Here is a 26274-nt window from a genome sequence, read left to right as displayed (position 1 = left end):
CTTTCAGTTCCTATATGTTGTTTATTTGCCTGTCAACTTCAGCTGCTGCCACCGTGGCAGCACAGACAAAAAATATTTTCATTGATGGACTTCCAGCAGTGTTGGCCTCTTTTAATGGCCCTCGGTTTGTGTCACAAGAGTTTGCCTCCTACTGTGATGCCCATGGGATTCGTCACATTTTCACCCCACCCTTCCACTTGCAGTCCAATATTAAGTTGGAACATTCAACATGCAAATGTAAAAGTATGTGACTAAGTCCCTGTCTGACAATTCCTGGGATCAATTTCTGTCTTCCTATCAGTACACTCTATTTGGCAACAACAGCCCTGCTGGACTGCTCTACAGGAGTTAACCCTGGATGCTCATGCACCCCCTATGACCCAACCAGGGACGTCAACCTGTGGAGCTGTCTTCCTTTTCCAGCTCGGGTTGGCTGTCCAGACATGCGGGTTTGGTCATCGCCCAAAATGAATTCCCACCATCACCTCCTGATGCTGCAGCTGCCATCTCTGATGACATCCGTATGGAGGAGAGCTCTGTGCACGTCATTATGACCAGTTGTACCAGTGCATGGATGACTGGACAAGCCTAGCTGGAACTCCGACATCACCATGCCAGTCTGCCTTGCTCGATGGATCACCTTATGTGGTTGAGTCCCTGACACGACATACGAGGGATCCCCCGTCACCAGTGGACGAATCTGGTACAGCTTCTCCAATATGGCTACCAGTGCCAACATAGCTGCCGTCCACACTGAGCCACCTTTTCCATCTCAGCCATCAACTGCGGGAACACCACCACTACCACCACTACCACCACCACCACCACCACCACCAGGCACTGGACCTGATGTGGATATGGAACTTGCACCAACGACATCCATCCTACCATATGGGTTGCCACGAGAAGGCAGACTGCAATGCTGCCCACACCCAAAGTACTTCTGACCATATGTCCCATTATCAGCACATCATCTCCGATAGAGCTTTGCGGAGGAGACCATCACGGACATCTTGTGAATCTGAGCTGTTCCCCAAGGGAAGAGGAATGAAATAATGCATCCACACTTGAAAGCTGTGCGCAGTAGCAGTGTGTTATCATCAGTGAAAGTGCACCACAAAAGAGCAATACTGTGAACTTCCGATAGAGCCTTCCATGCATTAGTGCCTATTTAAACTGCACTACACTAACACTCAGTTATCATGTTATTACTGCTTCCTTACATTTGCCTTATCTTATTGTGTTCATTGTATGTTATGGTGATTGGTGTGCATGCCACAGTTTAATAAAGTTGAACTAACATTCTTGGTTGTGTTGTGTCCAATTTACATTAGCCAATCACACCACTGCATGCACAAATTCAAGTAGTCTGCCGGGGATGGTGACACCAAACATGTTCTTTGTTTAGTTTCCTAACATCAAACAAGAGAACAATACAAAAACTTGACATGGCGTGATAGTAAGGATCCAACCCAAGCCAAAGACTGAGCAGTCTCATCTGCTATCATCTACGCCATTAAAAAAATTGACACTAGTTGTATCTGGCAGACTATTTCAATCTGCATGCACAACAGCCTGATTGGCTAATTTCAATGGCAATTAATTTGTAAATGGCACAACGTACTGACTTTCTTTCTTAACAGTTTTTTCTCAGCATAAGCTATCCTGAAACATCTTTACAAGCTTGTCAGACTATTTCTGACCATCCTGTATATACCTCTTGGATCACCTTTAATAGAACAATTTGGCAACAAAGCTATGACATGTAGTGGACATGAGTTGCAGAAAAAGGAATAATTCAAAACTGAAGTATCATATAAGAGCGCAGTCAGACAAATTTCCTTTCTTGTCATTAGTCCATCAAATACAGACAATATTTCTGATCTAAGTTCTTTCTGCTTTCAGATGTGGCCCTACCTTCTATTCAGTAGGAAATTATTCCTGTGGTTGGTCTGTGGTAGGAGGAGGAGGAGGAGGAGGAGGAGGAGGTGGTGGTGGGTGTAATGGATAGTTCTTGTACCTTGGACAACCACAATGGAATTACTCATGTGGTACAGGACTGGAACCAGGATTGGAATAGGGATGGACAAGAATATTCTGTAAGTTGGGTCAGTAGCACAATACTACTTTGGATGAGACTGATAGGATTTTGGCTAGGATATCCCTCATTTCAGAGCACAATGAGAGGTTCTTGATGCTGTGTCGAGGGCTTGTGCCTACTCAAGACAGCAACCAAGGACACAGACAAGTTACGCGGGCACAGACTTTTGCATGGGACAGCTCTTCAGATGACAAGATGACAAAACAAGGGATGGCCATGCTCTACATGGCCACCAGGGGGCAACCTGAGCTCTATCAGAGGTCACTGGCCCCAAGAACCTTTTCTCCTCCACAGGTTATGAGACCAAAAGTAGTACTTGCAGTGTCCTCTGACCCAGGCAGTATTTAGGCTAGCACCCAGGCTATGCACAAGCACTTCACTCCGAGTGAGTTTTCTGGCCCATGTACTGACAGTAAAAAAAAAAAAAAATCAATCCCATAATCTGAGTCTCGCTCTGCAACCACCACTGTGATGCATCCACCGTCCACATTGAACTTCACTTCCAGGAGCTGCCAGCTATCGACCCATGTCATTCTTGGGCTCTACATAGAAGAGACATGGCCTCTGCGCCATGACTAGCAATTGGATTTTGTGATATTTGTCTTTGTTTTTTGCTGACAATATGCAAGACTTATCTTCTCTGCAGCCCTCTGGGACTTTAATTGTGGCATGTTTAGTGTCTGGGCACTGGACTTTGGAACATTTAATTTATTCTGATATTTTCATGCCTTCAGATGTTATTGTTGTTCTTTCAATATTTAATTACGGACTTGTTTTTAATTACTGTGTTCCAATCTATTTCCACAGCTACAATCTATTTCCATCAGTGAAGATTGTTTATGTGAGTTGCAATAAACTTCATACTCATTTCATATCTTGGTACTTTTCCTATGCTGCCTTTAGCATAGTTGGCTACAAGTTTTAGTCAGTGTCTCACATGTGTGGTCTGATCCAGATACACAGTCTTTTGACATGTGTTCTTCCACTTTCAAGTACACTTATTATCATGTAAATTCCAGCATGACAGAACTGGTGGATGTATTTGCCCAAGTGTTGTTTTCGTTCCAGCAGATGCAGTGCACCCACGGACGGGGCCATCTCCACATCGCCTCTGGAGTTCTGCGACCGTCTCTCCCACATCAACTCCATTGTCAAGGACTTCCAGGCAGCACCCCCCACTGTTGCAGTAATTCAACAAGAAGACTGGGTCATGGGCAGCAAACTACACTGCATGCATGGAACAGCACTACCTAGCCCACGGCATCAAAAATGATACCCACGAGCGCAGCTTCTTTCTGTCAGTCACACACCCAGATGTTTTATCACCTTCTGCAACAACTTAACCTGGAAGTGGAACTTCACACTCTGCCCTATGGCACATTGAAGTCCAGTTTGTTAGAATATATCGACTCCCAGGTGAATTTGGTGGCAGCCTGCCACAAGCTTTTCAACTGTCGTAAACTGAACATGTAGTCTTACTGTGGATGGATTGCTTGCCTCCAGGATTTAACTTGTGACTGCCATTTCCAGTGTAGTTATCTTCAGTGTAAGCAATCATATGTGACGTCCTTGATCCGAGGCGTGATTCTCGCGCATGCCCCCATTGAAGGACTATGCACAGATCTCCTTAAACTAAAAGATCCTTCCTTAGAAACATGTCTTCACATTATCAGATCTTTTGAGCAGTGTTTCAGATTGTCAGCCACCCTGCAGGACCCATCACAAGCATTTGCTACCTGACCAACATGATCTCCTCAATCCAAGTCAGGCAACCCCACCCAGCTCAGATCCACACACTGCTGGCATAGAGTCAGTGGCCACATGCCACCCTCAACAGCCCCCTTCCTATAGCCACTGTTACATTTGTCACCAGAGACACCAGTGCCACTACCAGCGCACTAAGTGCACCTTTTGTGGGAAAACCTAACAAAGGGCTTAAGTGTGCCAAGTAGTGCTCAGAATGAATGTTGATTGTGCATGTAAGGAACTCTTGGACACAGGGGTGGAAGATAGGACAGGCTTGTTCCCAGATGTATCCAACATTCAATCTGTGCTTCCCTACTAAGAGCAACCTCTATTGCTCACAATAGTCAGCAACAACTTGCTCACTGAGTTGCACAGGGTGCTCCGCGACCGTCATAGACTGCCAATATTATTATCACGTGGAGCCCCTACCCTTCAGCCTTCTGACTATCTGCTGCATAGTTACAGCAGTAACATTAAAGTCAGCAGCCAATTTACAGTCCAAGTTCAGTACTGTTCGACAGCTCTTATGGCCAGGATTATGGTCTTCAGCACTCCTGGAGCCATCAGTCTCTTGGGGCTGGATGTGATCAACACTCTTGGCTTAGAAATCAATGACTCCATCCTCATCGTCAAGTCACTGGGTGCCAACTCCTGCCTTTCTAAGTTTAGCTCAGTGTTCACACAACCCTCCTTGGGTGTCAAAGACTTTGAGGCATATGTGGCTCTTCCCTCATCTGTGACACTGAAGTTCTTCGAAGCCGGAAATGTTCCTTTTGTAGTCAGGGACAAACTTCAACTACAGCTACAGTGGTTGCAGGATGAGGGTATTCTCATTCCCTTTCACAAAAGCCTATGGGCCACCCCCATTGTCTTGTAGAAAAACCAAATGGTGCACTGCACATTTGCAGGGACTTCAAGACAACCATTAATGTCCAATCTGTCATACACGCTTATCCTATTCCCAAGGTAGGGGACATAATGATCTACCTCTCATGGGTGGTAAAGCGTTTGCCAAGACTGACCTCCATGAAGCATATCTCCAACTTCTACTGGCCAAGAATTCCCAATGCTTCCTTTTGGGCTGTTTTACCACAATAGACTTCTCTTTTGCATCATCACTACTCCAGCGATTTTTTCAGCACTATCTCAAGCACCTCGCCTGCAGTGCAGCAGTCATGATGAACTCTTTATATGACATTCTCATTTTGGGCAAGGAAACACAGGACTTGGCTCACAACCTGCACACACTGTTCATGGTCCTCCCACAGGCCAATCTCAAATAGACAAGTATTGTTTTTTTTCTTTTTGTTCATCAAGTGGAATACCTGGTTTTTAGTACCTGAGGTATCTGCCCTATGCCATAGTATATTGAGGCAGTGAAAAACTTTCAGGCCCTAACTAACACATGCCAACTGAAACCCGTGTTGGGGCAGCTCAAGTATTACTGTAAATTTATTCTGCATGCAGCAGCCATTGCAGAACCCTTACACCACCTCTTACACAAAATAGTTTGCTGGCAGTGGACCCTGGCATGTGATAACACTTTCTGGGACTTGGTACAAGCCATCCTCTGCCCCAAGTGCCTTATGGCGTACAAACCCACCAAGCCCCAATCTTGGGAGCTTACGCATTGGACTACAGGTTAGAAGTGGTCCTGTCACATGTGACTGACGAGGTCCACAGCTGCCATTTCATGCTGTTCACAGGCCAAAAACATCTTACACCTTCTTTTAAAAGTGTCAGCAAACATTTCAACCAAAATGGCACACCACCATCATTGGCGGACTCTGTTTCTTTCATGCTGTAATTATGACTTCAGAAACATTCGACACTCCAACATGCTATTGCCGACCTTCACTCACATCTGCCCCTGGGCCAGGGCTGTGTCTCTGACGCAGACACCAAATTCTGCTTCCACCTGGACATAGCCATGGGCGACCTACTGCTGGACGTGAAGTTTGTCATGCGCCACATTACTGAGGACCCAGTGCTCCAGGAGGTACTCTGCCTGGTGCATGCAGTTTGGCACCAGACTGCAAGCAGCTGTGACATCCAGAGGTCGAGGCCTACAGGTATCACTGGAATGCGCTCTCTGCCCTCAGATTGCACTACTGCTACATGGGGACAACAGCCGCACCAAGGTCGAGATCCTAAAAACCCTCCACCAACATATCTTGTGTCTCTTGCAAGTCAGGCACTGGGGGATTGTACTCACCATGTACCTTGCCTACCAATAAGTCTACAGGTGGGGCATAGATGTGGCGATCATCCACACAGGCCATCCTTCCAAGTTGTCTTTTTTTTTTATGACAGACACTTCTGCTCCCCGGTAAGAGCTAAACCTGGATTTTGCAGGTCCCTTCCTGGGGTACTCCTGGTTAATCACCACAATGCTCACAGTGATTTCCCCTATGTCTCAAACATGTCTAACTAGTCTGTAGATCATTCAAACCCTGTCCCACATTTTTCAATTGAAGGCTACCAGAAACTATTGTCATGGATAACGCCCCTCAATTTGTTTCTGTGGAATTCCCCATTTTCTGTGAAGCAAATGCCATAACTCACCAATATACATTGTGCACTTCCACCCTGCTTCTAATGGTCTAGCTGAATGCTTTGTACATACCTTTAAATCCCAATTGTGCAAGTTCCAGCACCATCACACTCTGGATGATGCCCTTACACTCTTTCTGGCTTTTTATTGTTGCACTCCCCAGGACAGGTCAATCCCATCAGAAAAACTCACGACTAACCACATCAGTCACAATTATCTATCATTCACCTCACTAGCATCCATCCCCTCGTCTAAGCAGTCCAATTGCCACTGTTTCTCTCTCCAAGAGCCCATGTGAGCCCTCATCTTCACCAAAAGCTGCCAGCATTGGTTTCTTGCAGTCATTTCCAGTCTTCTGGGCTGAGCCAAGTTGAGGTGACACTTAAAGATGGTATGGTGTGCTATAAGGACATTAACCAAATGCAGCCTTCCCGAGGACCCCTTCCTAGATCCGGTAGTCTACCATTGTATTTTGGAGCCCTCCACAATTCCCATCCCACACACCTGTCTAATCTCTGGACTGTGGCTAGCTCCTTGGAGGGATCCTCAGCTACTCCACACATCACACCAGCATCAACGTCGGTAGTGGTGGAGCTCAGCACCCCAGCCATCCTGTTTAAAAGCAGTGAGCCAGCTTCTTCCAGGGACGTCAAGATGTGTTACCACCTCTCCTCCCCTTCAGGAGGGAAAAGGGGGGAGGGAGAGGAAGAAATGCTGAGGGGATGGCTACACTCTGTCAGGCCAACAATCACCAACACAAGCACCTCCAGCAGTCACTGGCCCCATGCATTTTTTCTCCTCTGAGGGCAACATGAATGGTGCCCAGGTTATCATCTGGGCTACTCTCAAGCAGTTCACTCCAAGTGAGTCTCTTGGGCCATGCACCAATTGCATACACATTCCCATAATCAAGATCTCACTTTCGAGTTGCCACTATGGTGATGGTTCCATCCGCATCGACTTTCGCCTCCAGGAGCTGCCACCTACAGACCTACACCATTCTTGGTTTATGCACTGAAGAGACATGCCTTCCAATGCTGTGACCAGCAACTGGACTTTTCTTTGGTTATCGTTGGCAATACACCAGACTTAATTTTTTGTGCATCCCTTACTTTTGCATGTCACTTCTGAACTTTGATTGCCACATGCTTAGTGTTGCTTGGTGTTTGGATATTGGATTTTGGAACTTTCCATTTACTCTGACATTTACAGGCCTTCAGCCTTAAGATATTATTGTTGTTCTTTCAATATCTGATGAGTGACTTGTTTTCAATTATTGTTTTATACACTAATTCCCATGGAGAAGACTGTTCAAGTGTGTTACAATAAACATCATGGTCATTTTATACCTGATTATTTTTCCCACACTGCCTTCAGTGGACATGTCGCTTGGTCACTCGAAGCCTAATGAAGGATGTGGTCAAGCTTTTCACGGCTAGGGTGATAATGAGTGACCAGAGGACTGCTGGTCAGCAGCTGGTTAACAGTTTTATTGATGTCAGAGGAAGTGATTCATGGGGGATCTGTTTATAGATAAACTGGGCAGAATACTGTCTGTCAAAAAAGGTTTTGGTAAGGTTTTTGGTATATCTCAGCAACTACTACTTTCCAATACCAATGAGGTGTGTTGGGGTGGTGAGGCTGTAAGGGAGAGTCTTTTTGACATGGAAGGGGTGACAGCTGTCAAACTGGAAGTATTGTTCATGGTCAGTGCACTTGATATGAGCAGATATACCTATGGAGTTATCTGAGAGGTGGAGATCAACTTCTAGGAAGATGGCGCATTGAACTGAGAAGCACCATATGAAGTCAATTAGGGAGTAGGTGTTGAACTTATGAAGAAAAGAGGAAAGGTTGTCCTTGGCTTGAGTCCAGATCATGAAAATGTCATCAATGAATCTGAAGAATCTGAACCAGACAAGGGGTTTCAGAAGTTGATTGTATAGGAAGGATTCTTCCAGATTTCCCATTAATCAGCTGGCATAGGATCGTGCCATGCGAGTACCAATGGCAGTACCATGGATTTGTTTTCAGATTTGGCCTTCCAAAGCGAAATAACTGTGAGTCAGGATGTGGTTGATTAGGAGGATTAAGAAAGACGTGGTGGGTTTGGTATCAGGAGGACGTTGGAAAAGGTAGTTTCAGTCAATTGGATCTAGAGACCAATGACCTCAATAATGGGTCATAAATTGAGAACACAGTTGGAAAAATAAACCAGAGATCAATGTTTTATTTTAAGGAGAGGACTTTTAGATGAAAGACATTTACATTTTCTGTGAGATTGGACATTCTGAAAAATACAAGCTTACACAATTGCTTTCTAAACTTTTTTTTATAACAGTCATAGAAGCTCCATTATATTTCCACAAATTATAAGGCAAACCCTGAAATACACTTACAAGCATTTCAGACAAATGCTGCATCATCATCTGTAACATTCATTGTGTGTTCTAAAATTACTTTCAGATGTTGTTCTTATACATCAGCTGTGGACAAAAGCTCTCTATCTGTATCCTGATAAGTACAAGAAGGGAACCTCTGTACATTTCTCACAAACACTGGGGAATTTCTGGTACTCCAGGAAAAGCATGTTAGCGAGTGTATCACTTAATACCCTAATGTATGGGAAATTTTAACTCTGTGCGTGACTTTCCATATTCCCTATAACACGTTTTCTCAAGTCTTTCACCTGCCCAAACACTTTGTCAGACAGTACATGTCTGGTAAGAAAGAGGGGATGACACAACTGCCATAAACCACAGGTGTGACCATGGTAGTCAGATGAAAATAGAAGTCATCAATATGTGGTAATTAGTCCACTCTGGTGACACAACTTCTCAGATGTTTAATCAAGACACAAGTATGAAGAGGAATGAGAAATGGGCATCAACAGTTTGTATTCCTAAAGGACAAGTGAATGTCAGGAGAAAATCAAAACCCACACACAATTCAATGACAAGCAGAGACAGGATAAGTAAACTAAAAGTTGGGAATTCAGGTCCACTCATGATATCTTCAAGATCTGGATCTATGGTCAAGACACACTATCCTTATACCTCCATAGCCTCAAGATCTTCTCTCTCATCTGCTTCACCTGGTCCATCTTCCCAGAAGTTGACCTCCATCTCTTTCAGGGACGCATAAAAACCTCTGCTCATATCAAGCTCACTTTTGATATGTGTCATTCTTTCCACATTTTAATGTCTCTCTCATATGTACAGCCACTCATAGACAACACATATGAAAAAACAAACAATCCTTTGCCCAGTTTACTGAAGGTCTTAATACAGCCTCCAAAGATAACCATTACCCTCCAAACCTAATCTGTTAATGTATCTCCTATGTCCCTGTCCTATGCACTCACAAAACATATTGCTTTCCAATTCCGTCACAGACATATACTATCCTATCAGGGGCAGGGCCACCTATGAAAACAGACGTATCACATTTGAGCTCTACTGTGACTTTTGCACAGCCACTTTATGTGAGCTTGACCACCAAACCAGCTGTACACCCAATATACACCCCACTCCCACACTGTAGCCAAGAGCATAGTTGACTGCCCTGTGGCAGAACACACCGCTGAGCACAAGATGATGGATTTCAGTGGTTGCTTCCTATCTTAACTCTTTCTCCCAGCAACAGTGTCTTTGATTTATGTACATAGTATTGTGCTTACAACACATTCTTTAATCTCATAAACCTACTGGACTCAATCTTCACTAGCTCCTGACCAATTCCACCTCCAACCCTGCCACATAACCCATTCTGTAGTCACACCCTTGTCTCTGCAGTCTCCATGTGCCTCTCTTCTATCTCCAATTCTCAGTCACCACCTTCATATCATTCTGCACCACACACAACTCCTCCTGCTTGTGACCCAAAACAAGCTCACCAGTGCCATATTCCTATCTAGTGTGTCTGCTGCCTCTCCCCCAGATGTCACCACTCCTCCCTCAAGTCCTCTAATCCTCTTCTGTCACCTCACTCTCTCCTACCAATACAGCCCCTCAGCCCAGTCTAGCTGCAGTATTGGTAAAATGTAGTTGACTGAACCCATAGAGATGTACATGTGTTATGTGTATACTGTATTATTTAGTTCTGAATATGGACATCATCCAAAACTAGCCAAATTTTGCAGTCATGTTTATGTGCCTATCAACCACTCAATACCTCAATTATAAGGTGATTTGTTAGATTTACTCCTACTTTTACTTACATTTCACCAACGTCTTTCCATCATAAGAGTTACACTTCACACAAGGTAAAATTACTCACCTGGATCTGCCAAACCAGTAGTTTCCAGTAGAACATAATCAAATTTTCCTCTCTTTTTCATTAGATTCTCAATAGCTTTCACACCGTTGTCCCTGAAACAGTACATACAGTGTTACAATAGTTCCGAGGACTATAGCATTAACTACATGAAGAAAGAAACATATAAGAGACCAGCAATTGCGCATTTCATATGTCAAAACATTTGTCTCAGGGGCATAACTACAGTCATGCAGATCCCAAGGAAAGTACCTACAGTAGGGGGGCCCTTCCCCATCTTGCACGCTTGGCTACACCCCCATTCCCCATTCAACAAAATGTTGACTACTAATTTCTCTCACAGACCCCCTTTCCCTTAATTAAATACACACTACACTACATCACCCAGGCTGTTTTCCTCCAACTTGAGTAATAAAGTGGAATTAAAAAGAAAAACTTTTATAAAAAAGTCTATTTTTTATACTTTGGTAAAGAGGAAAATAATCTTAATAACTTTTCTCTGATTTATCAAAACATGAAACAGCTATTCATTCCTACATCACTGCACACAACAAATACTGCGTACTGCCCAGGTATGTCTTAATTCAACATAAAACCAAACTGTTTCTTATGAGATTCTGCATATAACTAATAAAAAAATCTTACTACTTTTAAAATAAAAATTAATTAGTTACAACACATATTAATATCACGAAAGGAAAATAATATAAACATCTAATAAAACATTGCATGATGATACGGGAATAAAAGTAGTATATAAGTGTGAATACCCACGTAAAAGTTTAAACTTTGAATCAAATGTATGTTCTATGTGGCCTAAATTCTTGTCTCACTTCAATGAATGTGTCCTAATTCTTTTATGTGTAAATTGGTCCATTATTTCAGACAGATAAATATTTTGTGCTCTTTCACATAATGTACATAAATACATCTATGCTCTGTGAATAGTGCTTCGCAGAGGATTCTTTTTACTGACTCATTCATTACAGCCTGTTCCTGTTCCATTACGCTGTAGGGCTGGATTATGTTTTAAGGTCTAATGCTACACTCAGTTCATTACATTTCTTACTCATGAATTAAGTTTGGCACAGGTCTAAGAATGGCAATGATGGCATCATATCACAGCTCAATATGTTGGAAGTGCTTAAGGGAAAAGTTTTTAAATGTTACCCCTGTGATATGCTGTGAGCAAAAAAATATATAGATGTTCTCACCCATGCCGGAGTATAGGGCATTTTTTGATTACTCTCTTACAGTGTCTTTAAGGGCTAAATTGTAATTTGATCCTTTATTGCACACCATCATGTACATCACTCATGACAGATGTTACTTCACAGCTTACCCAACAATATTTGCTCCGTTTAGTCCCTTTCATTCTGTAGATTCAGACAATTGATACTGGACTCCTATACACATGGATCTTAGGAGGTAAATGATTCACTTATCTTAACCTCTGAAGTATTTCCAGAACCAGCCTCAGTTATTTTAACACAGTGAAAGACTTCACCTGATTGATATATTTTACTAATTTTTTCCACTTTTCCCTCCATTTCAATGTTTTATGTTTTTCTTTATGTGCTTTGTGCACCATGGGGCATGTTCTTTGGAATCCCCATTTTAATTATGGCCCACTATTATAACTGGGTAATTACCTTAATTATGTGATGACTATTTTCCATATATTCTCTTAAAAATAGCAACAGATCATGACGGTTGCAATGCTCAACAATACAGGTCCCCCACATTGAGTAACATCAATGCTTAGAATCAGTCTGAGATGCCACAACTACGTCTTTCTGTGAATGCACAGCATACATTCTGAAAGGCCTATATAATGACCTAGTAAACATGGCAAAGTTTTGCAATAGCTAAATCTGTAAGGGTATTGGACATACATCCCAAACTCCTTCCTCCCTCTCTATATGTCCATCTCCACCCCCCCCCCCCCCCTCTACCTTTGTCCATCTCCATCCCCACAACCCCCCCCCCCCCTTCCTTCACTCCTCTGTCTCTCTCCTCTCCATCACTCTCTCTGACCACGAGCCTTGTTCACTGCCACTGCAAACAAGACCTTGATTGGAAATTGAAGCTGCTTAAAATAAATAGATAAATCAGTGTGATCATTGGTATAAGGGGTATGGCAGAGACCTTTGCAGCTACTGGATCTGTGAGGATAACAGCTTCAATGACAGTATTTCGCAGTTTTATTCTAATCATAACTTGACAAGCCAGAAATACAACTTTTCTGTATTCTGAGAAAACTAACAGTGAGGAAGAAAGCAAAACAGCACTTCATTGTGCAGACTATTTTTGTTTAAAGTTAAATATAAGGAAAAATAATGTACATGGGAAAAAACAATTTTCTAATGGTTTACATGCCCCGCTATCATAATTAAAGCTGAAAGCAAGAAAGAAAATGATACCATACATTTTCACAGCACAGTACAGCACTTTTTTCTCCCAGTCAGTTAAAAAGAAACTTTTACATTGTCATTTAGAAAAGTATGTAGCCTATGTCCGTCTGAATGTTTGTTAAAGATCAGGTAAAAGTTTGAAGTAAACCGGTCAAGAACTTTTCCAGAGCTTTGCTAACAACATTTCATGCCTGAACATTTATTAGAGTATCATGTAATCTGAAGTAAATTGGTCAAGTACTTTTCAAATTTTGTTAAAATGTTGAACAATGATTTCTCTTTGTACAGTAATATAGATATACACTCCTGGAAATTGAAATAAGAACACCGTGAATTCATTGTCCCAGGAAGGGGAAACTTTATTGACACATTCCTGGGGTCAGATACATCACATGATCACACTGACAGAACCACAGGCACATAGACACAGGCAACAGAGCATGCACAATGTCGGCACTAGTACAGTGTATATCCACCTTTCGCAGCAATGCAGGCTGCTATTCTCCCATGGAGACGATCGTAGAGATGCTGGATGTAGTCCTGTGGAACGGCTTGCCATGCCATTTCCACCTGGCGCCTCAGTTGGACCAGCGTTCGTGCTGGACGTGCAGACCGCATGAGACGACGCTTCATCCAGTCCCAAACATGCTCAATGGGGGACAGATCCGGAGATCTTGCTGGCCAGGGTAGTTGACTTACACCTTCTAGAGCACGTTGGGTGGCACGGGATACATGCGGACGTGCATTGTCCTGTTGGAACAGCAAGTTCCCTTGCCGGTCTAGGAATGGTAGAATGATGGGTTCGATGACGGTTTGGATGTACCGTGCACTATTCAGTGTCCCCTCGACGATCACCAGTGGTGTATGGCCAGTGTAGGAGATCGCTCCCCACACCATGATGCCGGGTGTTGGCCCTGTGTGCCTCGGTCGTATGCAGTCCTGATTGTGGCGCTCGCCTGCACGGCGCCAAACACGCATACGACCATCACTGGCACCAAGGCAGAAGCGACTCTCATCGCTGAAGACGACACGTCTCCATTCATCCCTCCATTCACGCCTGTCGTGACACCACTGGAGGCGGGCTGCACGATGTTGGGGCGTGAGCGGAAGACGGCCTAACGGTGTGCGGGACCGTAGCCCAGCTTCATGGAGACGGTTGCGAATGGTCCTCGCCGATACCCCAGGAGCAACAGTGTCCCTAATTTGCTGGGAAGTGGCGGTGCGGTCCCCTACGGCACTGCGTAGGATCCTACGGTCTTGGAGTGCATCCGTGCGTCGCTGTGGTCCGGTCCCAGGTCGACGGACACGTGCACCTTCCGCCGACCACTGGCGACAACATCGATGTACTGTGGAGACCTCACGCCCCACGTGTTGAGCAATTCGGCGGTACGTCCACCCGGCCTCGCGCATGACCACTATAGGCCCTCACTCAAAGTCCGTCAACTGCACATACGGTTCACGTCCACGCTGTCGCGGCATGCTACCAGTGTTAAAGACTGCGATGGAGCTCCGTATGCCACGGCAAACTGGCTGACACTGACGGCGGCGGTGCACAAATGCTGCGCAGCTAGCGCCATTCGACGGCCAACACCGCGGTTCCTGGTGTGTCCGCTGTGCCGTGCGTGTGATCATTGCTTGCACAGCCCTCTCGCAGTGTCCGGAACAAGTATGGTGGGTCTGACACACCGGTGTCAATGTGTTCTTTTTTCCATTTCCAGGAGTGTAGATATGGAGGATTTCAGCATGATAGCTATACTCCGGGTACTCTGATTTTGCAAACTAATCATGCAGTCTATTTATTGCAGCTTGCCTGAAGCAGATTGTGCTGAAGGTGCCCGAATTATATAAATCTTATAATTAGAGGTAAAGGAGAATACTGCAAATTATACATTCTCTTACAAAGTTTCAATGCAAAGTTCACTTATTAATGTGGTCATATAGATAATTTTTGGCATATCAAGTATAACTCCATGGTGTATGGGAACACACATTTTCCAGTGTAAGTATCATTCAAAATAATTCATTTTTACTGTAGTTTTCAATGTGTTACAAATGGATTTCTTGCATTAAGTTGTAGCTAGTCAGATAATTTTTTGTTTTAAATCATAGACATCTTAAAGAGTTTGGATGTTACTGTAATGAAACTGATTTGAAATTGTTCATTCTACTAACATAAAATTAAATATGGTTAGTCAGCTTTATCATCTTTGTGTCAGCACAGTTTGTATCCTCAGCCACAGTACATGTTCTCTTGACTACTTGTTCCCTAGTGCTGATTCAGAAGGGTCACTGGAAACTGAACTGCTAAAATTTTTGTGTGTGTTGCTCTCATATTTGGCTAGCAAATGTTACTGCGCACAATAAGGTTGATGCTATAGTCATCAGTGCTTAACGCTGTGTTTCATTTTGGTGATAAATTATCTACAGCATAAGTATGATTAGTAAAACACTTGAAAGACATACTGTAAGTAGCAATGTTGCTTGTAATCAGTCACTCTCATCGGCCCCACTACACATGAGAAATTTATCGAGCATTTCAATCAGCATTTCAAACATCAATTTTCCAAGAGTATCTGTCATGGAAAATGAACTGTATGTTTAATAGGAATGGCAGTTGATCTATGTAAGTTGACTTACACTCGTAAAAAAAGTTTAAATTTATTAAACCTGTTTTGGCACACTTTTCTTGTAAACTGTAATCTGTCCACTAAGGAAGTGTTCAGACCTACTTTATTTGCCTGTTACCTGAACTCACTGAAAGTGTTGTAAGCGTCTACAATTTTGAGACAATCGTTGATCATTTAATTACTTGATTTTTCAAGAAATTTCTTTATTTTCACAAATCTTTTTCCTGCCATATTTTAATAGCTTCCAATTATTGTTATCTTGTTACTGGAGAAATTTATTTTTTCTTGAGAATATGTGCAATGGCAATACACAGGAAGGACGGTGTTTCGAATCCCTATCTGCCTATCCAGATTTGGGATTTTTGCAGATTCCCTAAATCACCAGGTGAATACCAGGCTAGTTCCTTTGAAAGAGTATTTCCTATCTCTTCTTTACCCTTCTGCAACAGGATGTTAAACCTGAAACTCCCTCCCTTCTTTGATAACACATACATTTTCATTCTCTTACAATTTTGCTTAGCATTTTGCAATTCAGTTTGTAATGTGATTTAACATGGTAATCATCACTGTCCCTTGACACTTATTCTAACTGATATTCAAATTGCATTTGTAGCCCAGGGATTAGGAAAATTTAATCCACTCATTTGCACAAGTCATTTTTTAAGGAGAACAGTTTTCAAAGTTTATTTAATTATTCAACGCTTAGGTTATGGAATACTTTATCTTTTTTCATGTGTATTGATACATGTGTCCAGACCGCAATTTGCAAATACAGGGTGTTCCAAGATTACAAGTTCGATAATCTATGTTTCACAAATGGGGATAGGTAAAAAGGTGCAATTTGTGGCATAATGTTCACACACTCCTAACGTGTTAGTAGCCTTTTAACAGACTTTAATGTATGCACTGTCTGTAGCATGCAGAATATCTAAGTGATATTCCAGTTCCTCTCATGTCCAGCTAAGCATATCCTCATTAACACGTGCAATTGCTACTCTAAAATGCACTTGCAGTTCCTGTAGGTACTGAAGGCTGGTACATAGTATCCTTCACAAAGCCCCAAAGAAAGAAACCTAATGGGGTTACATCTGGATGCTTCAGGAGCCAGGCAATGGGTCCTCTCCAGCCAATGCAGTGACCTGGAAATGCGTTGTCAAATCCTTCCTAACAATCAAGGCCCAGTGAGGAGGGCCACCGTCCTGCTGCAGCATATCAGGTTGCTGTTCATCGAACTGTTGAAATACGCACTCTTCCAGAATTTCTAGGTAAAGCCAAGGTTACTGAAACCTTTGCAAAGAAAAATGGTCCCACCATACACACTCACAAAGCAAACCACACCACACATTTACCTTTGAAATACGCACTCTTCCAGAATTTCTAGGTAAAGCCAAGGTTACTGAAACCTTTGCAAAGAAAAATGGTCCCACCATACACACTCACAAAGCAAACCACACCACACATTTACCTTTGCATAATCACACACAATTTCCATGCTAAAGGGAGGGCTGACAGAGTTCCAGATCTTCACATTGCATTGGTTTTGCTTACCAGACACATGAAAGGAACTTTATTTATGAGAATCACCTTTTGCAGGAAGTTTTGATTATCTTTTTGATGCAACTCAGACTCTCAATTGCAAATGCTTTGCACTTTCACCTGTCATCAGGTTGAAGCATTTGCAATAGCTGCACCTTGTATGCAAGTAAGTCAGCTGGTGAGATGAAGCATCCATGGTGGCCAAAAAAAAAGAAAGGACATGCCCAGTGTGAACTTCAATAATACCAAGGGAAGCAAGAAACTTTCAGATACTCCAACTGAGGGCCACTTTGCTACTACACCAGGTGTGAGTCATCTTACACCTGACTTTGATCATGAGCTTAAGCAATGATGATTTTCCATCCTCAGTGCTGAAGGAGGTCTTGTCCACAGTGACCACAGCCTTTACACAAGCAGCTCTCACTACCTGGACATACTTCCATCTGACGCATGCAACATGAAAACCACAATTTATTTGACACCAACAAGACTGGCTATGCAGTGCATGGTAATTATATGTGTTAAAGCATCCAAGTAAAATAGCCCACTTGCATAATTCCATTTATCCCAAAGTAATAACTAACATTAGGAAAGTGGCTCTGAGATTGTTAATAATAAAAAGGGAATATTATTATCTCCTTTTTAATCTTACTGTGTGATGGAGAGGTGTCAATTGTTTTAGGTGAAACACTTAAGAGCAAATTATTAACTAATTTAGTAAAAGGTAACTACCATCAACTTAGCAGTGGTCCAAAATAGACAAATTTTGTGGAACTAAATGCAATTATAACATACTTTAATGATATGGCATACTTTAATTATATTGTAGCAGGTGATCCACTTCCCTTGTTTTTTACTGATTGCAAATGCTGCATACAAATGTTTTTATAATTTGTACTAAAAATGAATCTGTAACAGTATCATGTCTGTCAGTCTTTGAACACACTAATCTGCAAGACTATTACATGTATTTTTATGGGGTTTTGACTCATAACTTTAGCATATTTATATATGCCATATAGCCTACATTTCATCAAAATCAGATCACAGAAAAGGGCATTCATATGTCTCATAAAAATGTATGTATATATATTTCACAAAATGTATGTATATATATTTCACATCCCCTCCAAAACCACTCGCCCAATATCAACCAAATGTGGCACACATACCACTCACTGTCTGGAAAGAATTGCTCTGTGGGTAAGAATGACTTAACTATCACACATGTAACAGTGGGGGTGAAAAAGAAGTTTAGGCCACGACATGTGAATGCACAGATTTTATTCATCCAGTATTTGAGTAGAGGGTGTTTAGTGACTTGCAACAAACTTTACATGTAATTTCAAACCTTTAAAGGCATTAACATTTTAATTTAATGCTTCTTTACTACTAATTGTATTCACGGCAAATTCTGCAGACAGTGTTCACATATAGCAGTGAATGTACCTGCAAAACTATATCATTGTACGACACATAGTTCAAAATGTATTAATTCACAATCAATGACATGCATGAAAGCTTCCACATCAGGCATGGTGTTTAACCCTTGCACGCCTATGTATACAGTGTGCAACTACAAATAAAATTGTTTTGCACTGTTCCATTGTTATTTGACAGTTATGAGCCCATACTTATTCCTTCATTATTGCTTCAGCTAACACAGCGACAAATTGTGTTGTCATATGTCCAAGAGAGCAGCAGTGATATAAAATAAACAGTGAGCTAGGAGAGAAAAAATTTACTTTGCATGCAGGAAAATGACACCGATTATGAGCTAGCAGTACAATCCCACAATGAAGCAGTTGTCTACAAGGTAATTAGAAATCAAATAAGTGGTCGCCTGGGATCTGATGCAATTGCACTGTTTAATGCATCAAGTGGGTCATTACTAGAGACCAGATTATATGCATTTGCATGTTGCATATGCATTTGCATATTTGGCTCCTTTTCACCGGTCATTGCATATTTTAACTAAAAACTAGTGATGATGCTTATTTTCATCCTATATTTACAATACTTTAAAAATTTAGATGGGTGGTCTCTAGCTCGATCTACTTTTGATGTCTCACCGATTGACTGTGACCTAGAACTGCGTGCAGTCGTTAACCAAGAGGCCACTGTCTAGCGAAATCATTACAGAAGAGGGACAGAAACACACAGACAGAGTCAATGCCCCTGCTCCCACAACCCCCGGTTAATCCCCTCCGCTGTCATACCACATGCGCTGGTAACAATTAAATTAAACTATGTGCTGCACACGAAGCCGCCCGAAAAAAGGAACATCGTTTCGTGGATAGCTGACCATCCTGGAAGATTAACATATAACGATATTGTTTTATATTGTCGTGTTTGCGAGAAAAACGTTTTGTGCAAAAAAAGAAAGTTTCAAATAGACTAGCATGTCAAGAACAAGTCTTGATATCGCAGGAACGCAGAAGAAAGGATCACAGCAACAACTTCTGACAAAAGCAAGTTGCATTAGCAAGGATTTGGCCAAAGGTAACCAAAAAAATATCAGTTTAACATGTATCAATGTGAAGCATTCATTGCACGCAACATTCCTCTTCACAAACTTACAAACCCTATCCTCAAAGGCTTCCTGTGCAAATATTGCTTAAATCAAAATATAACAGAAGAATCAACATTGCATAAAAATTATATACTGACAATTTACTTAAATGTTCTGGAAGAAGTACGCAATAAACTCAAAGACAGCATTACCTGGATTTCAGTTGATGAAACTACAGACACTAGTGGCCATTACATTGCAAATTTAATTGTTGGTGCTTTAAAAGAAGAGTATTCTTCTTCCTATTTAGTGGCTGGTTGTTGTTGTTGTTGTTGTGATCTTCAGTCCTGAGACTGGTTTGATGCAGCTCTCCATGCTACTCTATCCTGTGCAAGCTTCTTCATCTCCCAGTACTTACTGTATCCTACATCCTTCAGAATCTGCTTAATGTATTCATCTCTTGGTCTCCCTCTACGATTTTTACCCTCCACGCTGCCCTCCAATGCTAAATTTGTGATCCCTTGATGCCTCACACATGTCCTACCAACCAGTCCCTTCTTCTTGTCAAGTTGTGCCACAAACTCCTCTTCTCCCCAATTCTATTCAATACCTCCTAATTAGTTATGTGATCTACCCATCCAATCTTCAGCATTCTTCTGTAGCACCACATTTTGAAAGCTTCTATTCACTTCTTGTCCAAACTATTTATCGTCCATGTTTCACTTCCATACATGGCTACACTTCATACAAACACTTTCAGAACCGACTTCCTGACACTTAAATCTATACTCAATGTTAACAAATTTCTCTTCTTCAGAAATGTTTTCCTTGACATTGCCAGTCTACATTTTATATCTTCTCTACTTCGACCATCATCTGTTATTTTGCTCCCCAAATAGCAAAACTCCTTTACTACTTTCAGTGTCTCATTTCCTAACCTAATTCCCTCAGCATCACCCAACTTAATTTGACTACATTCCATTATCCTCATTTTGCTTTTGTTGATGTTCATCTTATATCCTCATTTCGAGACACTGTCCATTCTGTTCAACTGCTCTTCCAAGTCCCTTGCTGTATCTTACGGAATTACAATGTCATCAGCGAACCTCAAAGGTTTTATTTCTTATCCATGGATTTTAATACCTACTCCGAATTTTTCTTTTGTTTCCTTCACTGCTTGCTCAATATACAGATTGAATAACATCGGGGAGAGGCTACAACCCAGTCTCACTCCCTTCCCAACCACTGCTTCCCTTTCGTACTCCTCGACTCTTGTAACTGCCACCTGGTTTCTGTACAAATTGTAAATAGCCTTTCGCTCCCTGTATTTTACCCCCGCCACCTCTAGAATTTGAAAGAGAGTATTCCAGTCAACATTGTCAAAAGCTTTCTCTAAGTCTACAAATGCTAGAAACATAGGTTTGCCTTTCCTTAATCTTTCTTCTAAGATAAGTCGTAAGGTCAGTATTGGCTCACGTGTTCCAACATTTCTACTGAATCCAAATTGATCTTCCCCAAGGTCGGCTTTTACCAGTTTTTCCATCTGTCTGTAAAGAATTCGTGTTAGTATTTTGCAGCTGTGACTTATTAAACTGATAGTTTGGTAATTTTCACATCTGTCAACACCTGCTTTCTTTGGGATTGGAATTATTATATTCATCTTGAAATCTGAGGGTATTTCACCTGTCTCATACATCTTGCTCACCAGATGGTAGAGTTTTGTCAGGACTGGCTCTCCCAAGATTGTCAGTAGTTCTAATGGAATGTTGTCTACTCCTGGGGCCTTGTTTCGACTCAGTTCTTTCAGTGCTCTGTCAAACTCTTCGCGCAGTATTGTATCTCCCATTTCATCTTCATCTACATTCTCTTCCATTTCCCTAATATTGTCCTCAAGTACATCGCCCCTGTGTAGACCCTCTATATACTCCTCCCACCTTTCTGCTTTCCCTCCTTTGCTTAGAACTGGGTTTCCATCTGAGCTCTTGATATTCATACAAGTGGTTCTCTTTCCTTCAAAGGTCTCTTTAATTTTCCTGTAGGCAGTATCTATCTTACCCCTAGTGAGATAAGCTTCTACATCCTTACATTTGTCCTCTAGCCATCCCTGCTGGTAAAGAACTTGAAAAAGTAAATCATTCTCGATCGCCAGAGTTGTGACTGAGGGTATTAGAAAAATATTTCCAGACTCTTCTGCAGATGAATGAGGTTTTTGTTTATTTCAGATACTGCTCCCTGTATGATCAAAGCAGGAAAAGCCCTCCTCCGAGTATTGTATCCCAATTTGATCATGTGACGTGCTTTGTTCATGGAGCACAGTGCCTTGCTGAAGAAGTGCGTAAGTGTGTTCCACATTTGTGAATGTAAATAAACCGATTTCATTCACAAAGAAAGTGTTTCTAAAGGCTCCTGCTCACATCAACACCTACAAAAATTACCAAATGTGTGTATATCTCCTGAAGCAGTGGTAGCTTGTTTGGATTTGTGGGTCGAAGCTGTATGGTTTTACAATGAATATTTCGAGGTCTTTAGAGAGGTAGTAAATGACTTCAATAGTGCAGAGGGTTTGGCAGTTTGCCAGTGCAAGGAAGCTTTTAATGATTCTGGTATTAGAAAAGACATTGCTGTGATTATCACTCATTTTTCCCATATACCTGCAAGTATTAAAAAGCTTGAAACTCAATGTTTAGTGCTAAATGAATCTATTTAGTTAATGAATAAAATTATTCTAACGAATTCCTTATTGCCGGAGGTATTCCCAAGAAAACTTAAAAGATATGTTTGAAAACAATTTAAACAATTACCCAGACTTTGAACCCTTGTCCCAAATTGATAGTTTTATTAATGGGATGGGTGACTTTTACCAGAAACAATAAATGCCAACATAGCATCCAAATTCAGATACTGCCCAGTTACCGCAGTTGACGTAGAACGGTCCTTTTTTGCTCATAAAAATGTTTTGAGTGATTGAAGACACAATCTCACTACCGAACATTTGGAACAGTACTTCGTGGTTTATGTTTACAATAGTAGAAATACGTAAAATAAATTGTAAATGATGCTTTGGTCCAATAGTATTAATTGAAAGTTAATGCTGTTAAAAAAAAATCATGATTGTCTATTGTTTTCTAAATAAAATATTACACAATTTTTGAGCGTGCCCCCTCTGTGTGCGATATATCTCGAAATTGGTCCTCCACGTATGAATTGTCTTGCTGTGACTCACTAGCATCGCATTCTCTTGTTACCAACAACAATATCAAAGGAGAAATAATTCTTGAAACACAGTATTGCATCCCCATTTTGCAAATTTTTAGAAAATAATCCCAGAAAGACCCCCTTCCTAGCCTTTACCACAGAGTATTCAGGAAATGATATCAGCATTCAATATGAAACAATTTTTCATGTGGCCGGCGCTCTTCCTCGTAACTGATATAACACAGATTCAACTTTTGAGATATAATGCACACAGTAACTACCATGTTTTTTTATTATTTGATCTTGCACATTTCGACACTTTTCATACATATTTGCTTGCATATTTTAAGGTTTTTATGATGCATATAATCTGGTCTCTAGTTATGACTGAGGGGGTATCGCCTGTCCATGACAAGTGATATATCACAGTGTCTTTTCATTACTGTTTAATTGAACAGAAGTTTAGCTCATATATGTAAGTTTATTTTATCACTGTTTAATTAGACATAAGATTAGACAGTGATTTTGCTCATACCTGTTTTACATCAGTAACGTAAAGACAGTTATTCTTTATATCTGTACAAAGTACACCGCATTCCCACACACGTTATGAAGAACACACCCAATGAACCAATTTTGATGAAATTTGGTAAGCAATTAGCTTGAACGCTGAAGAAAAATATAGCGTCTTTAGAAAGTGTACAGTACAAGATACTTACTGACTGAAGAATATTATGCAAGCTAAGGAAAAGATTTACTCTTTGAAAAGGATACTTACTCTTTAATTTTTGAACTTAACTACATCTGTGAAAGTGCTTTTCTTGGCTGATACATGCTATGTGATATAATTCAAAGTACTGAATACACTGCTTACACACTCTTCAATGAGTTTAATTGACACTTTCATACTTCTGTTGCATAATGTACATGTTGTATAATGTGTAGTTGCTATGTGCAATATTCATCATTTGAGAATGAGAGCACTTAGTGACTTACAACACAATTTCAAACCTTTATGAAAAATTATCTCACTTACATACTGCATTTTCGTTGTTCATGTAGTAAAATTGTCGCTTTAGGCATAACATTTTATTTATTACTTCTTTATTATACACTGTATTCACAACACTTTTTGCAGACAGTGTTCACATGTAGCACTGATATACACACACAAAATTATACCACTGTATGGCAAGTAGTTCATGAGATACAGTGTCAGAAATTCTGAAGTGCATGAAAAACAGCCACATCATGTATGATGTTTGAATTTTATTACTTCTTTGATACTAACTTTATTCATAACAAAATTAGCGGACAGTATCTACTTATGCTGCTGAATGTACCTATAAAATTATATCATTATTCAGTACGTAGAGAGGGGGAGGAGGAGATGGGAAGAGAGAAAAAGAAGAGAACAGCATGGACAGAGAGATGAGTAAGAGGAGATGGGCACAGAAAGGAAAGGTGGGGGAAATGGACAAAGAGAAGCCAAAAGATATGACTGACTAACAGAATTAAGAAATATATATCTGGCAATACCAGGTACTCAACTAGTTAATAAATATAATTAACATAAATCAGTTTCTCAAGTTGGATTACATAACGCTGTCACCACAGAAACAGCTTTTCACTGTGAGACTTGCAACTTATTACTACATAAAATGGCATTCATAATGTAGAGCTCGTTTGCTATTTAATGACACCCCCCCCCCCCCCCCCCATGCTTTTGTCACTTCACAATTTTATATACAAATAAGTTATTCCTTGAAAACAATAGTGAAACAGTAACTATGTGTGCCAACTAGTCAGTGACAAAACTATAGATAAATTCCCTAAGTTTATGTTGCCTGTATTTGCTTATCATTTCATGTATTGTTTTACGTATGATTACCAGAATTAGTAAGTGTGTATCATCTATCATAATAGTGATGTGTTGAAGCTCCTGCTGTCTTATCTACCTCGAACTGTATTTTCTTATTATTCAGTTGTAACAGCAGAGTTAAATATTGAAAACAGATCACGATTTAGGGGTCAGGAGCAGAATATGATTTTAAACAAAACAAAAAAAGCACTGTGGCAGTGGGAAGTCCAATAGCTGGATGTTCAATGCGAGCGGAGACTCATAAAGGGGCTGCAAATCACCTGAATGACTTAACAGGAAATTAAAGATGAGCCCAGCTTTTGTCAATCATAAGTTTAATGTTAGAGCAGTAGTTGCTGAGAAGTTTGATTCCAAAAAATTCAAAGTTTCCCATTATAATTTTCAGATTGACTATCCATTGTCACAGTTAACTGAAGTATTAAAGCACAGCAATATACACCTAGAACAGACCAGGATAGGAATATGCACATAACACAGACAAATTGCTAAAGTTTAGTGATGCAAAATGATTTTATTAAAGATGTGAAACATCTCTGGAAAGAAACATATCAAAAGTTTGTCAAGGGAAGAAAGCAACATAAGAAACAATAGACAATCTGTACCATAATTACATGAAAGAAATAACCGAGGTACAGGAAAGCTAGCAAAAAGAAAATTTGTGTACCATGGCAGTTGAAAAGGGAGTAGTACTAATGAACGAAGTGAGAACAGTTGAAAAATACAAAAAAATGATCTATGGTGACCTACAGTTAGTTTGTATGTTCATATGCTGTTCAGTGCCTTCTCTGTACATTGGCTGAGTGTCTTATCACATCACATTTTGCAGTCTCAAACAATAGAAACTCCAGGTAGGAATATCAACAATGTAGGAAAAGATCCATTGCTACTTTCATAAAGAAGACACATCAAGTTGCATACAGTTGCCTGTCCACACCTTGACATGTCTTCTTTACAGTAAGTAGCAATCTATCTTTTCCCACATCGTTAAATTTTGCTGTCTATACCCTCTTCAGACCCGAAGATTAACAAAGAATGGAAAAAATGTTTCAGTTGCTTTTTCTGGTGCAGTTGATCTCAAAGTAGTAAAAAAAAACAAATTTTGAAATTTTATTTTATGTAATGTTTGGATAGTTGAATGTACACATAAGTGCAAACTGGGTCTTAACAGAGAAAAAAATGCCGATCTCATAGTATTTTCATATTTTTATTTACAATGAAAAATGTACACATTACTTCTCGTTTTTATGTACACATTACATTTTATGAACACATTACTTCTCATGTTTATGGAATTTAGCAAAACAATTGTTTTTTAATACATACAAATAAACTTTGCACTTTTTACACATTGCGCGAGAACATGACAACACCTTTTGTACATAATCCTTGAATTAATTATGGCTAAATCAGTGAAATGGTTGAATACTCTGAC

General features: G+C 40.8%; 1 protein-coding gene across 5 annotated transcripts in view; it reads right to left on the bottom strand.

Moving 5' to 3' along the window:
* Positions 1-26274, bottom strand: part of LOC124798621 (COBW domain-containing protein 1-like) — a 524248-nt gene that overhangs the window by 483203 nt on the left and 14771 nt on the right. For all 5 annotated transcript variants that reach the window (XM_047262102.1, XM_047262099.1, XM_047262097.1 and 2 more), the window contains exon 3: positions 10680-10771. In XM_047262102.1, the coding sequence (XP_047118058.1) occupies positions 10680-10740 (61 nt within the window). In that variant the 5' untranslated portion in view covers positions 10741-10771. The remainder of the gene's footprint in view (positions 1-10679; positions 10772-26274) is intronic.

This window comes from Schistocerca piceifrons, chromosome 5 (assembly GCF_021461385.2).
Source record: "Schistocerca piceifrons isolate TAMUIC-IGC-003096 chromosome 5, iqSchPice1.1, whole genome shotgun sequence".
Taxonomy (NCBI): domain Eukaryota; kingdom Metazoa; phylum Arthropoda; class Insecta; order Orthoptera; family Acrididae; genus Schistocerca; species Schistocerca piceifrons.
The sequence above is the reverse complement of the archived record's forward strand: the minus strand, read 5'-3'. Positions and strand labels throughout refer to the sequence as shown.